The 21,665-nt window shown below is 39.9% G+C and overlaps 3 protein-coding genes and 1 long non-coding RNA gene across 12 annotated transcripts in view; 1 reads left to right on the top strand and 3 right to left on the bottom strand.

The window, feature by feature from the left end:
- pxk (PX domain containing serine/threonine kinase) overlaps positions 1 to 15,081 on the bottom strand; it is a 44,949-nt gene extending 29,868 nt beyond the window's left edge. For 3 of the 7 annotated variants that reach the window (XM_042090024.1, XM_042090025.1, XM_042090030.1), the window contains exons 1-5: positions 14,696 to 15,080; positions 12,815 to 12,865; positions 12,665 to 12,712; positions 12,236 to 12,422; positions 11,329 to 11,406 (exon numbers count right to left, since the gene is read on the bottom strand). In XM_042090024.1, coding sequence (XP_041945958.1) covers positions 11,329 to 11,406; positions 12,236 to 12,422; positions 12,665 to 12,712; positions 12,815 to 12,865; positions 14,696 to 14,797 — 466 coding nt within the window. In that variant the 5' untranslated portion in view covers positions 14,798 to 15,080. Of the gene's footprint in view, positions 1 to 11,328; positions 11,407 to 11,533; positions 11,612 to 12,235; positions 12,423 to 12,664; positions 12,713 to 12,814; positions 12,866 to 13,831; positions 14,231 to 14,285; positions 14,612 to 14,695 lie in introns of those variants that run through there. The other 4 variants (XM_042090029.1, XM_042090027.1, XM_042090026.1 and 1 more) reach the window with 4 other exon arrangements.
- LOC121707471 lies at positions 9,925 to 12,913 on the top strand. The gene is made up of 2 exons (XR_006031333.1): positions 9,925 to 10,493; positions 11,279 to 12,913. It is a non-coding gene; the product is annotated as an uncharacterized LOC121707471 (long non-coding RNA).
- A 188-nt stretch (positions 15,082 to 15,269) lies between the features above and the next one.
- Positions 15,270 to 15,871, bottom strand: LOC121707461 (hydroxyacyl-thioester dehydratase type 2, mitochondrial-like). Its single transcript, XM_042090073.1, has one exon. The coding sequence runs from the start codon at positions 15,869 to 15,871 to the stop codon at positions 15,362 to 15,364; it is 510 nt and encodes a 169-aa protein (XP_041946007.1). The 3' UTR covers positions 15,270 to 15,361.
- On the bottom strand, positions 15,855 to 19,322 carry rpp14 (ribonuclease P/MRP 14 subunit). 3 transcript variants are annotated; one of them, XM_042090075.1, is made up of 6 exons: positions 19,199 to 19,322; positions 18,609 to 18,721; positions 18,271 to 18,355; positions 17,978 to 18,054; positions 17,516 to 17,594; positions 15,855 to 15,990 (listed from the first exon to the last, which is right to left on the bottom strand). In XM_042090075.1, the coding sequence occupies exons 2-6, from the start codon at positions 18,680 to 18,682 to the stop codon at positions 15,934 to 15,936; spliced, it is 372 nt and encodes a 123-aa protein (XP_041946009.1). In that variant the 5' UTR covers positions 18,683 to 18,721; positions 19,199 to 19,322; the 3' UTR covers positions 15,855 to 15,933. The 3 variants fall into 3 exon arrangements, with proteins under 3 accessions (XP_041946009.1, XP_041946012.1, XP_041946010.1); XM_042090078.1 differs by lacking the exon at positions 19,199 to 19,322 and adding an exon at positions 19,110 to 19,194; XM_042090076.1 differs by lacking the exon at positions 19,199 to 19,322 and having other exon boundaries at positions 18,609 to 19,190.
- Positions 19,323 to 21,665: the final 2,343 nt, after the last annotated feature.

Raw genomic sequence — 21,665 nt, 5'->3', positions numbered from 1 at the left:
ACAAAATATATCGTATATTCGTAATTTGTATTTGACTGGGTTGAATAATTTGTATCAAAATACTTTATAGGTATGTATTTTTGTAGTTTAAAATATTGACAACTATTTTTGGTAAAACCAATACTTTTGGTTATGTGATGACATAAAAGTGCAAAACATTGAATGTAGCCTCTGACTGGTGCTGACTTGACTTGATAATATTGACATTCAGGAAGATGATCCAGTGCAAGTTGAGTAACTTTAGGCGGGTCAATATAGGGTTCAACATCAAAAAAATTGATACAAAAGGTTTTTTTATGGATTCTGGTACTGGCATGCTAAATAACATACTAAAAATCTAGTAAAATCTGACTTTGAGAAAGGGGTCATTTTCAAGATGGCCACCAAAATGGCTGCCAAGAGGTTACAATGGCTATGGGCCCTATCATGACAGTCAACAGCACGGCGCAAAGCGTATAATCATCACGATGCAACACTATTCTACTTTAGAATATTGTACACTATTGTACACGTATTTCTATTAAGTTTTTCGTTATGCCCGTCTCTTTTATTGAGCAACGCACCAAGGGGTGTGGCAATTAACGACCTAAGGAGGGGTCTAGCACATTATCTAAAAATCGCTATCTTACACTATCTAAAACGCATTACGCCACTGACCAAGAAATACCTGGTCAGAAATCCATGGCGAGTTGTTTATATGTTATTTTAAAGGGACACCAGGCAAGCCTGATGCCTTTTCTCTACAAAACTCCCACACGCTCGGTCTGAAGCTCTTTTCCTTTTTGTTTGCATCTTCCGTCAAGGGTTTTCATTGCTTCTTCGCCGGCTCTGCCATTATACACACGTTTGCAACAATCACGTTTCGTTAGCCTGCCCCTGTGCTGTGAATGCAGGATGTAAACTGATCCTGCTTCGGTCGGCGGGTACGATACACTGAACTTGCAAGCGGGATATTCTTCCTACAGGCAGTAGGGGCGGGCGAGAGAGTCTTTATTCGCCCTGTAATGAGTCATTTAACCATATACCGACTTACGAAGATGAGTAATTAAACGTTGCCTGGTGTCCCTTTAAGAGTGCATTATCAACAGTGATGGGCGAGTGCACAATTACACCCTGCCTTTCTCGTACACAGGAACGTGCACCAGCGCAAATCCATGTAAAACATTACAAATTACACGATTACAATGGGGAACATAATTATAATAAAGATATCAGTAATACGTCCCACAATGAGTAATTATTCACCATCATTTGCAAAGTCACAAGATGTAAGCAACTCCTCTGCAGGATAAATGTCCTTAGGTTTCTTATTTAAACACTATTGTAAGTTTTGCCTTTTTCAGGCTATTTTGTCAATGGTAACATATTGTCAGTCAATAGTAAAAGTATTTAACTGTGTATAACTGTTTTGTCGTTGACTATGATACCACAGAGAAGTTAGTTTGACAATGACTTCAAATAATACACATGTGCAGATGTGTGTAGGCTATACTCTGCTTGGTTTTAGTAAAGCATATTTTAGTGGAATACCTGTTCCATACGGTCTCGCATGCAAGCAGATTCCTTCAAATGCGCCGCTGACTATCAAAATATCGATGCGCTTTTTGAAGTCGCACTGTTTGCTGTTAAAGGGAATGACAGATGTCACTCTCATTAGTTTAAAGGATGTTAAGCCCAAAACACACCCATGACTAATTAAGAAACATAAGATCCACCTTTTTGCCAGACTTTTGAAAACAAAACCACACCCAATGTGGACTTGACAAACCCCTAAGCTATTTGCTAGTGACCATGTGTATTAGACAAATATAGCCCTATATCTCAATTACTATTCAGCCCACAGGGGTGAATCTGAGGACAAACGATGGTCAAATTAAACAATAATATGATTTTAAATGTTAACATTGAACATTTTTGAATGCTCTAGCTTTTTCAGCGATATATTAAAATCAATGTGTTTTAATACAGAGTAAATGCAATATAGGAATATGTACCATGTCCAAGGCATGGAGGAAGATAATACTTAACTGGCATTATATCTCATCTAGAGGGCATATGCTTTTAGAAAATATATAGTTTAGGGTGGTTAATCTGTTTTCCCTGGACATTATAGGCCAAAATGTATCCACTTTACACTAGATTCAGCTTTACAGAATACAGGGCAATGTATTGTGCATGGCATGGAGGAAGATGGGAAATGTCTGAAATTGTGTAATATCTCTTCTAGAGGGTATATGCTTTCAGAAAATATATAGTTTAGGGTGTTTAATTTGTTTTCCCTTGACTGTACATGCCAAAATGTGTCTACTGTACACTAGATTCACCTTTGCAGAATAGAGGGCAATATGTTGTGCATGGCATGGAGGAAGATGAGACATGTCTTAACTGGTGTTATATCTCATCTACAAGTAATATGCTTTCAGAAAATATATAGTTTAGGGTATTTATTCTGTTTTTCATAGACAGTATAGGCTAAAATCTATCCGCTTTACACTAGATTCACCTATACAGAATATAGGGCAATGTATGTGCATGGCATGGAGGAAGATAGGAAATATCTTAAATGGTGTTATATCTCCTCTGGAGGGTTTATGCTTTCAGAAAATATATAGTTTAGGGTGTCTAGACATGTCCTAATTGGTGTCACATCACTTCTAGAGCTTATATGTTTTTAGAAAATATGTAGTTTATGATGTTTTATGTTGATTTGTTTCCCTTAATAGTGCAGGCCAAAATGTATCAGCTGTTCACTTGATTCGCCTATACAGAATAGAGGAGTATGTATTATGCATGGTGTGAAGGAAGACATAAGTTGATTAATGCTATATTTCATGTACAGGGCATATGCTTTTAGAATATGTATAGTTTTGGCTGTTCTATTATTTTGGTAAAACCATGACCCATGCATAGGCATGCATTTTAATTATTAAGCTTAAACTATATTTATTAGTATAGCATGCACCTTTTGCCAGACGTCACAACAGTCACCTCTTTGGAGGCTAGCTGCAGTTATCTGCACCTTTCTGTCGAATTTGGACATTATCCTGTCCATCTTCAACTTTGCCTTTATAATTTTCCTTTATTCATTCACTTACATAAACATACTGTGCTGTCTGATTACTGTTTTAGCCAAAATTGTGCAAAGTAAAGAGGCATCATACAGGCCCCTCTGATTGGATAGACAGTCTCTCAGTCAACAAGAGGTCAATTACTATAAGTCTATAAGTCTTGGAAAATGATGAACTGATACTTTCGTGTGATAGGCCTATACTGTATATGATTCAGTGGCCTCTAAATCAGACCACCAAAAACACTTTCCTAGGCTAAATAATGCTTAACTATGTGTTGTACAACTTTAACATTGTGGAACACTTGCAAAAACACACTGGCTCTATTTAAAGACTCAACAACCATTTCCATTGATTCAAAGGAATGTAAAAATAGACACCAATTAGCAACAAACCAGTCTGAAATAAGCCTGAGAAATGTATTAACTCTTTGAAAATAAAAGAATGTTCCTCAACAATGCAATATTAAAATTCCATGTTAAGTTAGATGGGGTCAGATATTCTTTAGAATTCATAAGAACATTCTAATTACAGTTTTGTCAGTATTTGCTGAAGGATAATGCATAAAACAACCCTCATTTTAACATATTTCCACCAACTGGATTTTCATGGACTTTTACTATGGTGTTTAGATCACCAATTGAAATATAAAAATGTGAAAATAAATTCTGATGCAATTAGTTTTGGGTCAGACCTGACTTTGCCTGGACTACAAGCTGGTGTAGCTTATTAGACTAGGCTACTATTAAAATACACCGACAGTAGCCTTGGCTATGTGTAAAGTAAGCTATCGCATGATTTCATGCACGTAAGTGAAATGGGCCTTGTATCTGTCAAGTTCGCACAAGAGCAGAGCCTATCTGTTAAGGCAGTCGATAGGCTATATGGTAACGAGCTGTGTGTGCCTGGAAAGACGATAGATGACGGCTCTGGTCATCCCATACCCTCCCCCCACTTCCTGTAGCCTACAATTATGAAGGATAGTGTAAGGATAGCGTACCACGGTGACCCATTCACCCTCTCTAACAACTGTGCCTCAATATCCTCTGACATATCATCAATTCACCCTCTCTAACAACTGTGCCTCAATATCCTCTGACATATCATCAATTCACCCTCTCTAACAGCTGTGCCTCAATATCCTCTGACATATCATCAATTCGCCTATGGACAGTGCTTGCATATGTATATGGGAACTCTCTCCCTCCTCTCCCCCCTCCACCCTCAGCTACATAACATCCTGGACATTGGACCCACAATGGCCGCCTGCACTACTCCACTTGCACACTTGCACACTTGTACACTTTACAACTTGGTGTTGTTGTCCTGAAAACACAACACTTCTGCTGCTCTTACATAACTTGCACCACTATGCCACTTTCTTTATTACTTAGGTCAAACAGAACTACCCAAGCCTTTTATTGGCCTGACTTTGCACTAGTATTTTATTGACTGTCTATGCACAATTTCAACCAAATTTTGCTGCTCTTATTTTTTCATCATTATATGTGCCCTCTTATTTACTTATTTACTTACTTTTTTGTTTACTTGAATGTTATGTTTGTCTGTGGACTTAAATTGGTAAAATATGTCTTGTCTTCACCGTGGGATAGTGAGAAACGTAATTTCGATCTCTTTGTATGTCTGGAACATGTGAAGAAATTGACAATAAAGCTGACTTTGACTTTGACTTTGACTTTGCAGAAAGCGGTACCTGAGCTATTTCTTTTAGCTGCAGCCTCCCCAAGGAGTTCATTGCACATGCCTTTACCAGCAAGCAGAATTATCTCTTCCCCAATAGTAAAGGGCTTCTTAGATTTAGCAATCCAATTGATGGGGTCAATGTGGAGGTGGTTAGCACCTACAAGTATCTGGGTCTCCACCTGGACAATAAACTGGACTGGTCAGCCAACACTGATGCACTCTACAAGAAAGGGCAGAGCAGGCTGTACTTCCTGAGGAGGCTGCGGTCCTTCAATGTGTGCAGTAAGCTCCTCAGGATGTTCTACCAGTCTGTTGTTGCCAGCGTCCTCTTCTATGCAGTAGTATGTTGGGGAGGAAGCACAAGGAAGACGGATGCGGGGCGAATTGACAGGCTGGTAAGGAAAGCTGGCTCTGTAGTGGGAGCTGAACTGGAGTGCATCACTTCACTATCTGACAAAAGGACCCTGAACAAACTGATCAACATCTTGGACAATGAGTGTCACCCACTCCACAGCACTATTGTTAAGCAGAAGAGCCTGATCAGCTGGAGACTTCGCTCACTGCCTTGCACAACTGACAGACTGAGAAAGTCATTTGTCCCCAGGGCCATTGAACTGTTCAATGCCTCACTTAAGGGAAGAGGAGAGATAGACTTCTCTGCATAGTCTGTCTGCCTCTTCACCCCCTCCATGTTTGGATACTGTCTGTCCACTAGCCACTTTTACCACGGTCTTTATGCCTCACTGTTTGCGTGCTATATTAGCACATTAGCACATATGCATAACCCCCCCCCCATTGCACTACCACCATGACACTCATTCACACAGAGCACCTTAGAGCACCTTACCATACCTTACTATGCACAGAGAATCACAGGCTCAGTCCCTGCCTCAGTCATTGCTATATTTAAAGGCTATATTTAACATCGTTAGTGTAGTAAAACAAATCAGAACTATTCACGAGGTTTCTGGGCAGCATATTTATGTTCTGTTAGCAAGCGACTCATGACTGCCGACAAAGTAGCCTACTGCCAACTGACGAAGCTCTCATTTTAAAACATTACTGAGAGACAGGCAGGCACTGTACAATCAAGAAATCTTGCCACTGAATCCAAAACTATGTTTAACATTATGTACAAAGCTTATAGGCTATAGTGGACTAGCATGTTGCAGGGGCTGCTAAAAACACAGAGAAACAAACTGAAAACTCGGCCAATCACAGCCCTTGCTGGTCCGGTTCGACCGCAGAACGCCACAGCAGACTATGTTGCCCCCAAGCGGCTGCAGTTGTACTTACATTTCACCCAGCTGCGTGAATCACTTTGATGGTGAATGAAGTGTCAATTCTTAAGCAAATCAAAGTTGATCCACTACTTCAAATTTTGCACACCAGTTGTATTTAAACCAACCAAAGCTGGACTGAAACATTGTAAAACCATGGACTTGTTTAAAAAAAAAACAAATATGGGAAAAGTGAAACCACCCCATTAATTAAGAGACAGGTCCTCCTCTCATGTTCCTGCTGAAAAAACTGCTGGTTTCATCTCAAGCACACACGTATTTTGCATTTTTTTTTTTTTTATGTAGCCAACATTTTATGTAGCCTAGTCGCCGACAAAAAAAGTGGTTATATTGCACAACTTTTGCGAAGTACTGGGAAAGGCTGGCAAGCAAGCTGCAGACAGATATTATAGGTAGGCTATAGACATATATTTACTTAGGCTAGGCCAGCAACACACGTGGGAGAGATGCAAACAGATCCACTTCACGAGAATTTCCTCCTGATTGCGAAAACGTTTGTTTTTTTCCCTGTCCGTCCGAGGTTCCTTAAATCCGAACGTATGGCCACACTATCTCTAACTTTCTCCCTCTCACTCTACCGCTCACGGCTACCTGTTTATCTCTCAGGCCTCGGCTACACCACGAAAACGTCAGGCATATTTTTACATATTCTTACCGTTTTCACACCTTTAAAAACCCGTGAAAAACATCTTCACTCTGCAACCACTACACTTCCTCCAGTAGCCTTATAGTCACTTATACAGTTGCGTTTAAAAAAATACACGAAACCGGGTGGAGACATTTCACTCACTCTCTCGCATTTCGAAAATTCAAGACATTCCAGACAATTTAAGACTTTTTTAGGCCTTAAAAAACGAAAGTTGTATTTAAGACTTTTTAAAGATCCGCGGGAACCCTGTGACTACATTTTCGAAGCGCGATTGGATTTTTCCGCTGAGTCACATCCGGATGTGTTCGGACCGCAACCAGAAAGTTGCATATTCGTTTTTTCCACGGAGAAGCACTAGGCGGAGACGAAGCACCCACCAAACGACCCAAAAAGTGTTGTAGAACCATCAGAACGACTCTTAACCTGCATAGTTAAGGTCATTTTTGCTAAAATTGTTGCATAGGGCTTCTTTAAAGCAACACCAAAGAGTTTTTTTATACCTTAAAATAATGTTTCCAAAATCGTTTCAGTGGTTCATCAACTCATAACAGGGTGAACGGCAATTCTGCATTTGCTTCGCGGCCCTCTATCGGCTATAACCGCACTATGTAAGTTTGCCAGATCGGGTAGCAGATCTGTAGTTCGATGGAATGAGACATAAGAAACTACAAATTTGACTTGCATCTGATGTCGCAATACATCGTACTTTTATAAGTCATGCAAAATATTCTACCTTGTCTGTGGACATTGTTATTTGCAAAGCCGGTGCTGGATAAACAAATAGCGTGCGTGCAACAGAGGGAAAGTTCTTTGGTGTTGCTTTAAGTAGAAAAAGAATGAATTTAACAGTAGGAAAAATGAGACACAGAAAAGGAGCGTACAAAATGAAAGGAAATGTAATGTGTGAAATTATTGGAATGGAAATAAATGTAACCACCTACAACATATTTTTGAAGACATTTTGTTTCAAGCGTGCAACAAATGTAGTTGATTTAGTAAGGGAGTTTGTCGGTTAGTTAGTTAGTCGGTCATAGGGTAGGAAACAGTATGCAAAAGTTAACTTTATGCAAAGTTAACTTTAAAGGGACACCAGGCAAGCCTGATGCTTTTTCTCTACAAAACTCCCCCTCGCTCGGTCTGAAGCTCTTTTCCTTTTCTTTGCGTCTTCCGTCAAGGGTTTTCGCTGCTTCTTCGCCGGCTCTGCCATTATACACACGTTTGCAACAATCTCTAGCGTTTCGTTAGCCTGCCTCTGTGCTGTAAACTGATCCTGCTTCGGTCGGCGGGTAGGATACACCAAACTTGCAAGTGGGATATTCTTCCTACAGGCAGTAGGGGCGGGCGAGAGAGCCTTCATTCGCCCCGTAATGAGTCATTTAACCATATACCGACTTACGAAGATGATTAATTAACACGAAAACGTTGCCTGGTGTCCCTTCAACAAGGCTGGCGGCTAGCATTATCATCAAGAGGTGTGCTAACTCGTACCTCTAGATTGCTTTGCACTGAGGTGATACTCCTGTTGATGAACTCCTATGGTAGGCAACGGAAATTCCTTATTGCAGATATAGTAGAGAATGATGCTCCTGTCAACAGGAGTGGTCTGGGCGTTTTTTTAATCATAGGCTAAATGTTTTATTCACAGGACCAAGCAGTGCTTTCTTCATTCACAGGACCAAGCAGACTGCACTTATTCTTTCTGTAATTATTTAATCGAAATTAACACGTAAGTTTGACAGCCCTAATTTAATTATTAATAACTATTGCTTTTAATCTTTTATCTCTTTTATTTATATTATTTTCATTTCACATAGTCATGGAGCTAACCAGGCTTACATTTCACTACCTGTTGTACACTATTATAACTGTGTATGTGACGAATAAATCTATCTGAATCTGAAATGTTTTAGGTAATTCTGCAAGGACCAAGAAACAATAGTCTTTCACAATATACACTACCGTTCAAAAGTTTGGGGTCACATATTTAATGTTAATGAAAACTCACAATTTTATTCATGAAATGATCCTAAATAATAAAAGTGCAATCAAAGCCAGATTGGGTGAGTGCTTTTGTCATCTGCTACACACATCAATATTGTTCTCATCATTACTGTCGACTAGCACTCTCACTCTTCTCTGGTGGAATAGCTAAAGGGCCGTTCACATACGATAACTATCAATCTATAAATTACAGGAACGTCTGACTGTCTGGGCTACGGGTTTTCTACAGGAATGGCATGTTTGAACGGGCACTGACTGCACTAGTAACTTTAATGATAAGTGTCCACACTGATCAACGATAAGGAAAGTCTCCTCTCATGTTGACGAATGTGATGGCTAATATTTGATATAATTTGATTGGATCAGCTTTAGATTAGATCAGCTTTTTATAGTTCTCAAAATCGCTCTGAAAGTTATCCCCAACTATATTGTTCTTCATGTTGTTATAGTTCTACAGTAGTTTGTGTGCGGACATTCATACTTTTTTCGTTAGAGTCATTGTTCCTGGTGTGAACGGCCCTCAACACTTTCTCTCCCCCAATACAAAAATTATCCAGTTATTTCCAAAGGATAAAACAAGCCTATAAGCTGACTACATAGTGAACAAAAACACAAAAAAATGTATAGTTCCAATTGCCATATTATCTGGACCATATTTCACATGTTTTGTAAACTTGTAAACAGTTGCTGATGTCCTAAGGCCACTTAAGTTGCAATGTCATCTAACCAGCATGAGCTACCATGTGATGAGTGTGTGTTATCAGCATTGCCACAAAGTGACCAACCACTTTGAAATTATCCTGAACATATCTTGGCCCTTTTAGATGACATTATGTTTTAAGAAGCTCTGATAGATAGAGCTTCTGTCCATCTCAGCTAAAGGATAAGAAAATGTTGAAATAATTTCCCAATTTTCCAACACAAAATATTCCTGGGCATTTCACTTTTTCTCTCATATCCATGTGTCTTCCATGTCTGGAAAAATTACAACTGTAAGCTCCTGTAAAATTGAAGTTTTTCAGTATGCTTAATAACCTTGTACTACCCTTTTGTTACTGTATAAATTTACTCCATGTACCAGAATGCTTTGTAATTTACTTACGTCTGTGATTTACGACATTCTATACATGTGAACCAATCAAATGTCTTTGTTTGTTTTGCTTTTATTTTAATTGTTTAAGCAGCCAATCATTATCTGTTATTTGTTTATGCCCGCGAAATTGCGGTGAAACTGAAGGTTCCATCACCTCAGTGAGGAGAAGGCTCATCAGTCACGGTCCGGGTTTGCACTGGAGAGAGAGAGGATACTTTGCTGCCTGTTGTTTGTGGAGACCATTGGACAAGTTCATAGGCCCACTTCCTCCGTAACATCGGCGCATCGTACTTGTTTACTCCTTCTCTTTTAAGTTACCGGTCAAGTGCTGGTCAGACTTTCCGCTAGCTATTTGTCAGTGCTATTTTGTAGCTGAAGCTATCCTGACCTGGGTAGCTGACTTGCTAGCTCCTGTTGCATTCTCCTTCGGAGACGGACTCGATTTGTGCTTCGGTGCTGGGCCCACCGGAGCCAGACCTTCTAAGGACGACTGCGTTTTGCCTCCGGTGCTGAGCCCACCGGAGTGCCAACCGCCAACTACCCGCTGCTGTTGAGGTTTGCTGGCTGACTGCAGCAACATCCTCCACTGGAGTCGCATCCTCGGCTAGCTGGGACATAGCTGCCTCCAATTCCTGAGTCAGGACTAAGCGGAATCTCCCGGTTCTGAGTGATTGGTCGTGAGTAACGTCAACTGCACTTACACTGACACACACGTTCTCGTCTCTGCTTGGATCACCGGCGAGTTGGAGAGCCGTTCAGCGGTTGCTGTCCTGCCTGCAGCTCAGAGAGCTGCCGTCCTGTGCACCACCGAGCTCCAACGGCCAGCGCTTGGGGGGGGGGGGGGGGGGGGGGGTTGGGGTTTTATTTGATTATATATGATTAATAATATTGTTGCGATTGGTATATTCTTGTGATTTAACTTGAGTTGTGTATATTGTATTGTCTTCCACACTGGTGTCTGTTTAGCTTAACCTTTAACGTTACCATTCGTTAACGTTCGGTTTTCCCCTTGAGTGAATTGTTCGCTCGCTGACATTTCTCAGCTATTGGGTTGTCACTTTGATTACGTGGCTATTATTAAATAAATATTTGATTATTATATTTCATTATACTTATGGTGTATTGGCAATTCATTTAACTACCTTCACCACTAGTCTTATTATTTTCACATTGATTATTTAAATTCTGTAGGAATACACTATACACGAGCTATACGGTAAGTGTAGTATTTTTACAGTGGAGGCACCGCGCTATTCAATTGAATTTATTGTCTGTAATTGTTAGCCTACTGGTATTCAGGAATCTCAGCCAGCTCACCATTCCACCGCTGAGACCTTCAGGATCCTGTTTGCGCCATTTAATTAATTGTTTTATGTATTGTAACTAGTGCCTGTGCACACACCCGTTAAGAAGGGGTTACACAACTGCTAAAACAGTTACATTTAATTCAACTGTTTTTCAGGTTTTCCAGGATGACTCATGGTCAGAGCAGGATCCTTCAAAATGACTTACCAATGTCCTTTAGAGGCTCCACAACCTCCCACTTCGGATCTGACCTGAAGAACATGGATACTTGCTGTAAGGCTATTTCTGAGGATAAAGAGAAATTGGGTCATTTCAGAATACAAACATAATAGAAACAGTACATGTACAAAAACAGTGCATCTGCACTGGGGTAGTGTTTCAGAGAACAGGTTTGACAAAGTCTGAGACTAACCCTGAACTCTAGTTGATCTACCCTGATATGGTAAAAATGTAATCTTTCGGTTCAAAAACAGCTGACCTGAGTTAGCTGAGTTTGCCACCATGGCAACGGGCGCCACTGGCAACCTGACCTCACTTCATACTTTCCCATCTGGAAGTTCTAATACTAGTATGTGCTTGTCTGTTCTATATCAATGCTCTTTTTAATGGTAATTATAACAACCATAGTAAATGATAGTTGAACTAGGAAGCATAGTTACATGTAACTTAACTACCCACTATTATCACTATCAGGACCAAAGACAGTAGTACAACAAACTGTCGGCTTCTTTTTAAACTGAACTACTTGTTTCCTTTGCGTGCTATAAAGGCATGACTATTGCCTATATGCAGTACATAGTGGCAACTGCGGGATAAGCCAGATGACGGATGGCGTGGATAATGGACTTGGTTCTAACCCCAACCCTAACCCTAACTCTAAACCTAACCCTAACTTGTTCAATTTAAAAAACTGACCTGATTTAACAACAGGGAATGGTGGAACAATGGATAAAAAAAAGCTTCACAGTGTCAGTTGTGGTAACTAATTCTGAGTTTGACTCACATTGGAATGGAAAGCCCAGAATTTCCCTCATCTCAGGGTTAATAACCTCAGACTTCAAACAAAACCTGTTTTCTGGAATATCCCTTTATCTAAGGTCATCTTGTCCCTTACCAGTGTAGTTTGTGGAGTAATTATTAGTGTCAAGGAACTTTTTAACCAGCTCACAACTGGATAGGATGTGGTGCTGTGTGATGAAGTTCAGATAGGTCTGCAGTCCTTTCTGACGTTCAGCTATGAACTCTCTATCCATATTCCCAATGAGCTTCTTTGGGGGAAGAGGTAGGCTGAGGCCAGAAATCTGTAAGACAGACGATTATAGTCAATTGGTTGCCTATGGAAGGCTATGCTAAGGAATATGGTCTTCAGGAAATTGGTCAGTAAAATGTCAGCAAAAAGCCATGCAAGCAACATCCTCTTTTTGTCTTTTTTTATGAAATATGACAGACTAGCACTTTTATCAAGTATGTAGCACATGTTAACAAAGGTAATGGTACAGAATGAGAATGTGTTTTCAAAGAATACTTTGATTATAGAACTTACCAATAGGCTGTTATTCAACATATCGAAGTCACTGTATCTCCTAATGACCTGAATATAATATTAAAAGTTAGATAAATAAGAAGAAAAAAAAAAACCTTTGAAGCAAGGAGCACATGTAAGTCTTGTAAGACCTGTTTAAAACTGACCTACCTGCCAACTGTTTTCTGTTGTGACACCTCTCTGCACACGAATGATGTATTCCTAGTTGAAAGAAAAAAGTAATTGATCAATAAAACAAAATTACAATTATTTCACTTTCAAAGCATTAAGTACACGGAAGCCTAGACCTATGTGTTTCTGTGATGGCATGCAAATGGCTGTCACCCAGCTTTGGGAAGTTGCAGTTGAAGGTTGCTCTAGAATATTCTGTCCTCTGAAGCAGAGGCCTACCTAGTACTGTAAGTTCCACAACCACAATATACATGACAAGATACTGTACATCTACTCAAACAAAAGGGGAACAAAAACAAGCTGACATCTGTTATCTGAATTGATGATGCTGATATGATACTGGTCAAGAAAAAATAATGCATGCAGCTGTGGAAGTGAACTGATAGTGAAGCTGTGAAGCATCTTTGTCTGAATTAGTTGTAGTTAGCAGACCTTTTCCATGTTCATTTGGCATAAAACTTAACATACCCTACGAAGAAAGAACTATAGTAATACTATAAGATCAAAGTCAAAGTCAGCTTTATTGTCAATTTCTTCACATGTTCCAGACATACAAAGAGATCGAAATTACGTTTCTCACTATCCCACGGTGAAGACAAGACATATTTTACCAATTTAAGTCCACAGACAAACATAACATTCAAGTACAGAATGTGTGTCTAATACTTCTATGATATTCTGTAATACCCTTAACCTTGCCCTGGATAGTTAATTCTATACTCTTTGCCTAGCCTAGTCTACTTCATAGGTCCCAAAACAGTACTATTTCCTATTGTTCTTTTTCGTTAGGGGACACCTGATTTAATGAACCCGAGGTAAGTTAAAAAAGAAATTACTCTTCACGAATGTCCTCGATTTAAATAGCACAAACTGAAATGAGCAATAGTGGGAATATCTGATGAGGCCTATAACTACCTGTTACAGAATTTACAGGAAAAAACGTTTGTTGGTTTTCTTATCGTTATGCATCACTATTTCCCTCAGCACCCACCTCACCTTCTTGTGACTGAGGTAACAACCTCACATTCTAGTAGTTAACACGACCGACAACAAAGTAAGCAAACCAGATTAACACTGGCTAAATTTACTCAATGGTTTTAAACGACACTGCAGAATTATTTGTAGGACATTTATCACTGAGCTTGCCCAGGATCTTGAATGGAGAAGCTAGGTTGGGATACGCTCGAATGATGTTTTCATAAAACATGACATAGTTGTGCTAGCAACTTAACGTTAGCTGTTGCTTTAATGTCACTTTACTTTGGCGCATAACGCTGAGCATTTAAGTGTAATTGTAACGTTAAACTGTGTTGTTACATATAACTAAAATATTTTATCGACTGGACAGTTAACGTTAACATAGCGTTAATTGTCGACGCGCGGTTTAACGTTACTCGAAAGTAACCATCAGCGGACAGTCAGAATTAACGTTAGGCAAAATCCAGTTTACATCACATTGCTGATGAACGCCGATAACGATAGAACAGTTCTAGTGTTATTGCCATGTTCCAGGTCATCAGTCAACAACAAACCAGCTGCTGCTCAGTTGTTGATTAGCTTTCATGCTACTGTATACTGGCTGTCACTATGTTAGTGAACTTAGCGATAGCTAACGCTAGAGCACTAATGTTATTACTGTGAGCCAATAGCTAGCTTGATTCCTGGCTAATAACTAGACTGGACTTCATTCAAGCTGGTTCTAGCCTATGTAAGTGGTATTAATAATGTGAGACGTTAGCGAAAAGTAAACAACTGTCCGAACAATCCGGCTGTTCGATCTCTCAAGGCGGCCTCGTTTAGTCATCGGCGTGAAATCCCGTGATCATCATGTATCAGGTCCTTATCGACCTAAACACTTACCGTATGAGAGTTCAGATTCTGACTTGCTTCGATAACTGCAGTCAATGTAACGGTGTCGTCCAGCAATACCTCCCCAGGTGATGGTTTCTCCATGAACGCCATACTGGCGTTCAATTAATTGCTCTCACGTTATAAGACTGGGAAATTGAGTTGTCAATTCAGCAAACCCTGCACGCAGTTCCCACCATTATGATAGGGGGGCCGGCACTGAGTCAGGATGTCTCCGCCAGAGTGCTACTTCACTGACGATTACAGATCGTCTAAACCCGCCCTAACCCGGATAGGCTACAACAGCGCACATCAGACAAGGCGGAAATAAGGTTTACATTCAATAAATGTTACTATTAGATATTTACATTTAAATATACCTAATTTATGTATGCAGCACAGAACATAATAGGCTAGCGCAGGCGCAAACACTATTTGATTCCCTCTCACCAGTCCTGAATGAAACTCAAGAACATCTGTGAGCAAACTAGTCGATAGGCCTACTTCCTGGAAAAATCTGATTGACACATTTAGGCTTACAGTTGGAATCCACCCAATAGATCAAAGATACTGGAGACGAAATCAATCCAATTTAATTTTCCATTTATTGTTAGGTCAAAAAGATACATTTGACACCACAGTAACAACAAAAACATGATTGGAAGGTTCTTTTTCTCTTTAAGACCTATCTGCATGTTCTGGCATCATAACCATAACCTCACCTTCCATAACTACCTTATCTTTAACAGAGCATGAAACAGAAATAAAAGCAAATGACATTTTTATTTTTTTCACCTCTGCCTCAGCCACCACTTCCTCTCCGATGTAAAGGGGTGCTGGGAAGCGAATTTCCTGGTAGAGGAATATGCAGCCTTTTCCTGGCATTTTTGTCCCTAGAACCGCTGAAATCAGCCCATTAATAAGAACACCATGAACAATAGGAGTTTCAAAAGTGGTGGTCTTAGCATAGTCTGGATCGAGGTGAAGGGGGTTTGTATCACCAGTTAGTTCAGCAAAAAGAGCAACATCTCTTGCACTAAAAGCTTTGGCAAGAGAAGCTCTTTCCCCGACATATAGCAGTCGTTGACTGCAAGTCTGTGTCAACGGAGGCTTCAACTTGCCACACCAAGCCAAATTAATTGTGTGGTATATGGGTTTCATGAAAACAGTTCTCCTTAAAATGTTCATGTTCAACTCTTTTCTTGGTGCTAGGTCAAGAGCAGTTTTTCCACTTGTACTGTAGGTGAAGCTTAGTGAAGTCCCAGTTCACGGCTATTTCCAGACAATGCTAAAAGAAAAGGAGAGACCTGGGGGGAAAAAAAGTCAGTAACGTTAAGTAGGCCTATTTGCACTCCATTTCACACTTGACAAAAGTGTGCCTAGTCCAAGACTAAAAACTTTTCTCCATGGGGAAAATTCTCTTTTAGTCCAAGGCTAGACTTAACACAATGACTATGCTCAAATAGTATATATATATATATATATATATATATATACTCTTTTGATCCCGTGAGGGAAATTTGGTCTCTGCATTTATCCCAATCCGTGAATTAGTGAAACACACTGCACACAGTGAACACACAGTGAGGTGAAGCACACACTAATCCCGGCGCAGTGAGCTGCCTGCAACAACAGCGGCCGTGAGCCGTGGCCTACTGGTCGGGGTTCGAACCGGCAACCCTCCAGTTACAAGTTCGAAGCACTAACCAGTAGGCCATGGCTGCCCCAATAATAGTATGCAAATCTGACATCTGACAAATACATTAATTTAGAAATGGAAATTCATCATTTTCACACACCTCACTTTCAGGACCAGATGCTCTGTGCCCATAATACTAAAGATGCTGAAAGATAATTTTTCAAGAAAAAAAAATCTGGGTCCACTGTGGTCTTATGTGGACCAAAATGTGTCTGTAGTGGGCCACATAAATTGCTTGCCTGTTATAGGCAAGCTAACTGGAGCAGCTTAGAATAATGCATTATTACATCTCATACTTGGGTTTTGGCTCTTCTACAATGGAGCAACACTTCAATGGAGCAACATTGTATGCATGTTGTATGAGAGAGAGCGAGAGAGAGAGAGAGAGAGAGAGAGAGAGAGAGAGAGAGAGAGAGAGATGTTCATTAGATGCAACTATTGAAGTTTTTCATAAATAATTATGTTATCTGAAAACAAAGACTATTTATTATAGGAAGTTCATAAGTGTTTGTTTAGGGAAGTTTTCAAGTTTCTCCACTAGTCCTATATGTAAAGGATAAGGTCTGCCTAAGACCACTTTTATATGTAGGAAAAACGCATATATTTTCATGCGGTTTGGCCTTTCATTTACACGAAAACTGAGGTTCACTGAAAACTATTATTTCTGAAAACGCCAGCCAAAGTGGAAATTTGAGAAAACTCCGGTTTCACGTTTGCATGTAGACAGGGGATGTGATGTGTTGTTCCCTCGTTTGTTTGAATTCTCTGATTGGCCACCTGTTTGCTCGAGGTGTTTCCGACACTCTTCCCCAGCTGTTTTAAGCGTCGGTGGGAACGGATTATTTTTTAAAACTAAGAAGAGGAAAATGTACATTTTTCTGAATACCCCGCTATGTATAAACATGGTTTAATATACAAAAACAATAGATATGGGGGGGAAGCAGACAAGTTCAATGTAAAACTCAATGTCAGCATCCTTTCTATATTTAGGCTCATCTAAAGCCCATCTGGCAGACTACAGGATCTTTCCTGGTCAAGCGCTTGTTGAGAAAACAATTTTTGTAGCAAAAATTAAAATTATTTTATTTAATTTGAATGATTTTAATGAAATGATGTAGTGAGTATTCATTTACCTGAGTGACTCTGACTGCACACAGTTCATTCTGGTAAGATCCAATGAGGGTTAGGGCACTCCACAGCTTCACAAGGCCACTGTAGAAAATAACCAATTTAACAAACAAAAATGTATAATTATATACAAAATCATACCATATACTCCATAATAACCATAAAACCCAACAAATATAGTTTAGATCCACCTCTCCAACAAAGCAATGCACATATGCTGAAAAAAATTAAGGGAATAATCAATCACACATTGAATCAGCACTCTGACATTGTTTGATGTTGAGGTGAAACTGTTATGAGGCAATTGTTTGATTTTACTGACAGACATTATGTGAATGTCGTTTGAGAAAGGAGAAACGGGGGGCATATTTTAAGTGGTGGAATACTGACATGCTGAGGAGGGGTACTGGCAAATCAACCCATTTATTACTCTTGTATGACACTGCATAGATCCATGGTTGCTATACCTGTTATATACACGGAGCATGCCTGTCAATGTACCTGGATCAAACTTCAGCAGGTCAAATGGGAATGCTGCCCCCACCTAAATGTAACAACAAAAAAAAGAATAAATATTGGTCATATCTGTCGCTCTGCCATACAGGTTCACAATTTAAACAACCTTATAAAGTACTTTCAAGGCTCAAGAGGAAAAGAACAGCGAGCCATTTGTTGACTCATGTACTATTCTATTTGAGGGGAAAATATACTTGTATGAGTAGAATGGGTGAGGTACACTTTATGAGTCACAAACTCTTACCTCTCCATACAGCTGTCTCAGACCAGAGATGATAAGCTGTTTGAACTGAGCGGACTCAATGTTTCTTCTCCCATTCTTCAATTCTCTAATCATACACGAAAATATCAGACCATTTTGCACATTAAATTAGAGCATAACTGAGGGCAATCAGGTTATAAACCACCGCATGGTGCATTTTGAAGGGACCATCTTCAAGAAAAAGTTGGAAAGAAATAGGTAATTAATGTACGGACACATTGCCTACGGCTTACTTCACAAACTCTGAAAAATGGGGAATTATAACCTTCAGAGAGAAAGAGATGACCATGGCAAATAAAGGTTATCATGCTCAAACTTACAGACAAATCTTCATATACTGGAAATTTGAAGCATTTTTGTACACAAGCCGTTCGAAAGCCGCGGGTTCCTCCATTATGTCAGCACGCCGCAGTTTACTTAGTTATGCTAGGCCCTTCGAACAAACAAGGATCGCTGGGGTTAAACCAATGGCAATGCATTGATAAATTAATTGTGTAACATTCTCATCGGGTCAAACGCAAGAAAAAGGACATGCTGTTGCCCCGCAAACGGTGAATTAATGTGGCCTGCTGCATGCATCACAAGACATTTCCATTACGCAACGTTTACACTATAGAAACACAAGTACCCTATAATTCAGTAGTTTACACTGGTTTTGCTAATGATCTACAACAAACTTATTGAAATAGCTCACAAACGACTGACTAGTGTCCCCAAAAAGCCTGAGGTTGTGTTTGCTAACATTAGCATCCACTGAGATTAAGACAGTAACGGTTAGCGTATCAACGTAATTAACATATTGTGTTAACATAATCCCTTACACAAACGGCGATGACAGCCTGCTAAAAGATATGCCATACACAATAATGTTTTAACTTTGTGGGAAATATTTGCAGTCTCAAAAACTTACTGTCAACTGACTCGAAGGAGCACACGCGCAGGAACCAGAAATGCGTAAAGATGTATTTCATTGGTTAGGCTCTGTCGCTCTGTGATTGGCTGCATGTAATAATTTACAAACAAATAACAACGATAATACCAGAGCCCGTCTTCCTATTAGACATTCTCTGATAACACCAATCTGGGGACAAACAGGCATTTTGGATACAGACTAGGAGACTAGATAGAAGAAATACGTAGCCTAGAAGAAACAGTGTGTTTCGTCAAAATAAAAGCATGCTCTGTAAGGCCGTAGCCAGGATTTTTCAAATACCGAGGTCACGTCGCTAGAAATGTTGGGCACTCTAAAAAGCTAGGGGGTTCTTCCGAGATCCTCTTTTCCTTCCGAGGAAAAAAAGGAAAAATTAACCCTTTAAATGATGATTTGATTCATTTTGTGGAAACTAATTGTATACATTACATATACTTACTAGAGCATAAAACATGCTCATTTAGCAAGTAGGCCTGCACAAGACTAAACCATAGAGAGGGCTGAAACATAAAGGGTATCATGATAATTTTGCCAACAACCTTATATTTGTTCAGTAAACATGTTTTGTTTATAACTTGAACCAACACACTTTTCCACAATATTCTATTTTTTTTAGATGCACCTGAATATCTGAGCCTTTTCCCAAATTGGCTTAGGATATTTATACTGGACCCTGCCCCATCTGTTATTAAGAATGAGCTGCTTCTCCTCATCAGCTAGCAAATGTTGCATAATTTGCAGGGTCACAGGGTGCAGAGCTTGTAGGCTATATCTGACACAGTGAGTGTTACATCTTGACTCTCACTTGGGAGGGCCCTTCACCCATCATTTCCCTCTCTTCTCCTCTTTCTTCTCAACTGCCTGATTTCTATCTCCTGTGTTGGAATTCTTAAAACAACAAGTCTCTAAATTACTGACCAATAATTGTCATTTGTAAATAGCCTAGGTAATATTTGGGCCATGAGATAATATCCCAACATTAAGTATCGATCCTATATAACATTGATATAGCTTGGTTTTCAATGCAGGTTAGCTAACTGCCAGAGCCGGACAGTAAGTACATTTACTTGAGTACAGTACTTGAGTACAATTTTGAGGGATCTGTACTTTACTCGAGTATCATTTTTGGGGAGTACTTATGACTTTACTCAAGTACATTTGAGGGGCAAATATTGTACTCTTTACTCCACTACATTTCTATCCATAACTGTGAGTACCCGTTACTTTTTGTAAAAAAAAGGAAAAAACAAAAATCTCGGAAACCCTCATTTGTTGTTTCCCTCTCTGCACAATCCAACGTGATTGGATTGTGCAGGCGCCACTGATTGGGACAGCCTATCAGCAATCACCTTCAGCTTTCCGCCAAAGTCAACTCCATGGTCAGATTTAGATAGTTTGGGGTCCGGGAATAATAGGAAAAACATTTGTCCCAGCGGGAAAATCCTTGTGAACGCTACCTGATTTGTCATCATTTAGTAGTTCAATTGTAGTCCACGTGGACTGATGTCCAACAATTTTAATGTGAACTGGGCAATTAGCAGTTTTTGTCAAAGCTATTATAAAGATATTATCTTCTTTCAAAAGCGCCTCTCACCATCATACATTTGAGCAGTCTTTTATTTAGGATTAATGTGTGTATGTTATTACGGAGCCCCTAAGGGGACATGAGCAAAAACAAATCTAAAGTTTAGTTTCATGTGCTCATGTGAAACTTTCATGGGCTCACTCGAAACTTTCATGTGCTCACGCAAAACTTTCATGTGCTCATGAAATATCCCCTTAGGGGCTCCATATGTTATAACCTTTGTGGTGGCATCAATGGTTTTCCCACATTCCAACAGCAAAGCACATGAACGCTCGCTCACACTTAGAAGAACGACATCATCACATGGATAGTTCCCATTCTTTCCAGACCCCTGAACCCAGCATAGTCAAGGAAGTTGTAAGTTACAGTGATTTTAGAACAGAGCAAGGGGTGTTGTTGGGCATGACCCAAAGCAAAGTCCCAAAAATCACTTAATTGTTGTGGAGCAGGGTCTAAGTGCCCGACTCAAGTTAAAGCTGATTGGCTGGCAAGGTCACACCCATCACTATGCTTGCATTTAAGGGTTACCTGTGGGGTATCCCATTAAGCAAGCAAGCTAAAGGCAAATCCTGGCTTACTTCAAAAAGTCGGCCATAACGCCATATTTCTATATAGCTATTACAAGAGGCTACTTAGCCTAAACTTTACAACCTATCCGTGGTTCACCAGTGTGCCAACCCGTATGTTCTGTTAAAGGGACACCAGGCAAGCCTGATGCTTTTTCTCTACAAAACTCCCCCTCGCTCAGTCTGAAGCTCTTTTCCTTTTCTTTGCGTCTTCAGTCAAGGGTTTTCGCTGCTTCTTCGCCGGCTCTGCCATTATACACACGTTTGCAACAATCTCTAGCGTTTCGTTAGCCTG

The sequence above is a fragment of the Alosa sapidissima genome, chromosome 4 (genome assembly GCF_018492685.1).
Source record: "Alosa sapidissima isolate fAloSap1 chromosome 4, fAloSap1.pri, whole genome shotgun sequence".
NCBI lineage: Eukaryota > Metazoa > Chordata > Actinopteri > Clupeiformes > Clupeidae > Alosa > Alosa sapidissima.
The sequence above is the reverse complement of the archived record's forward strand: the minus strand, read 5'-3'. Positions and strand labels throughout refer to the sequence as shown.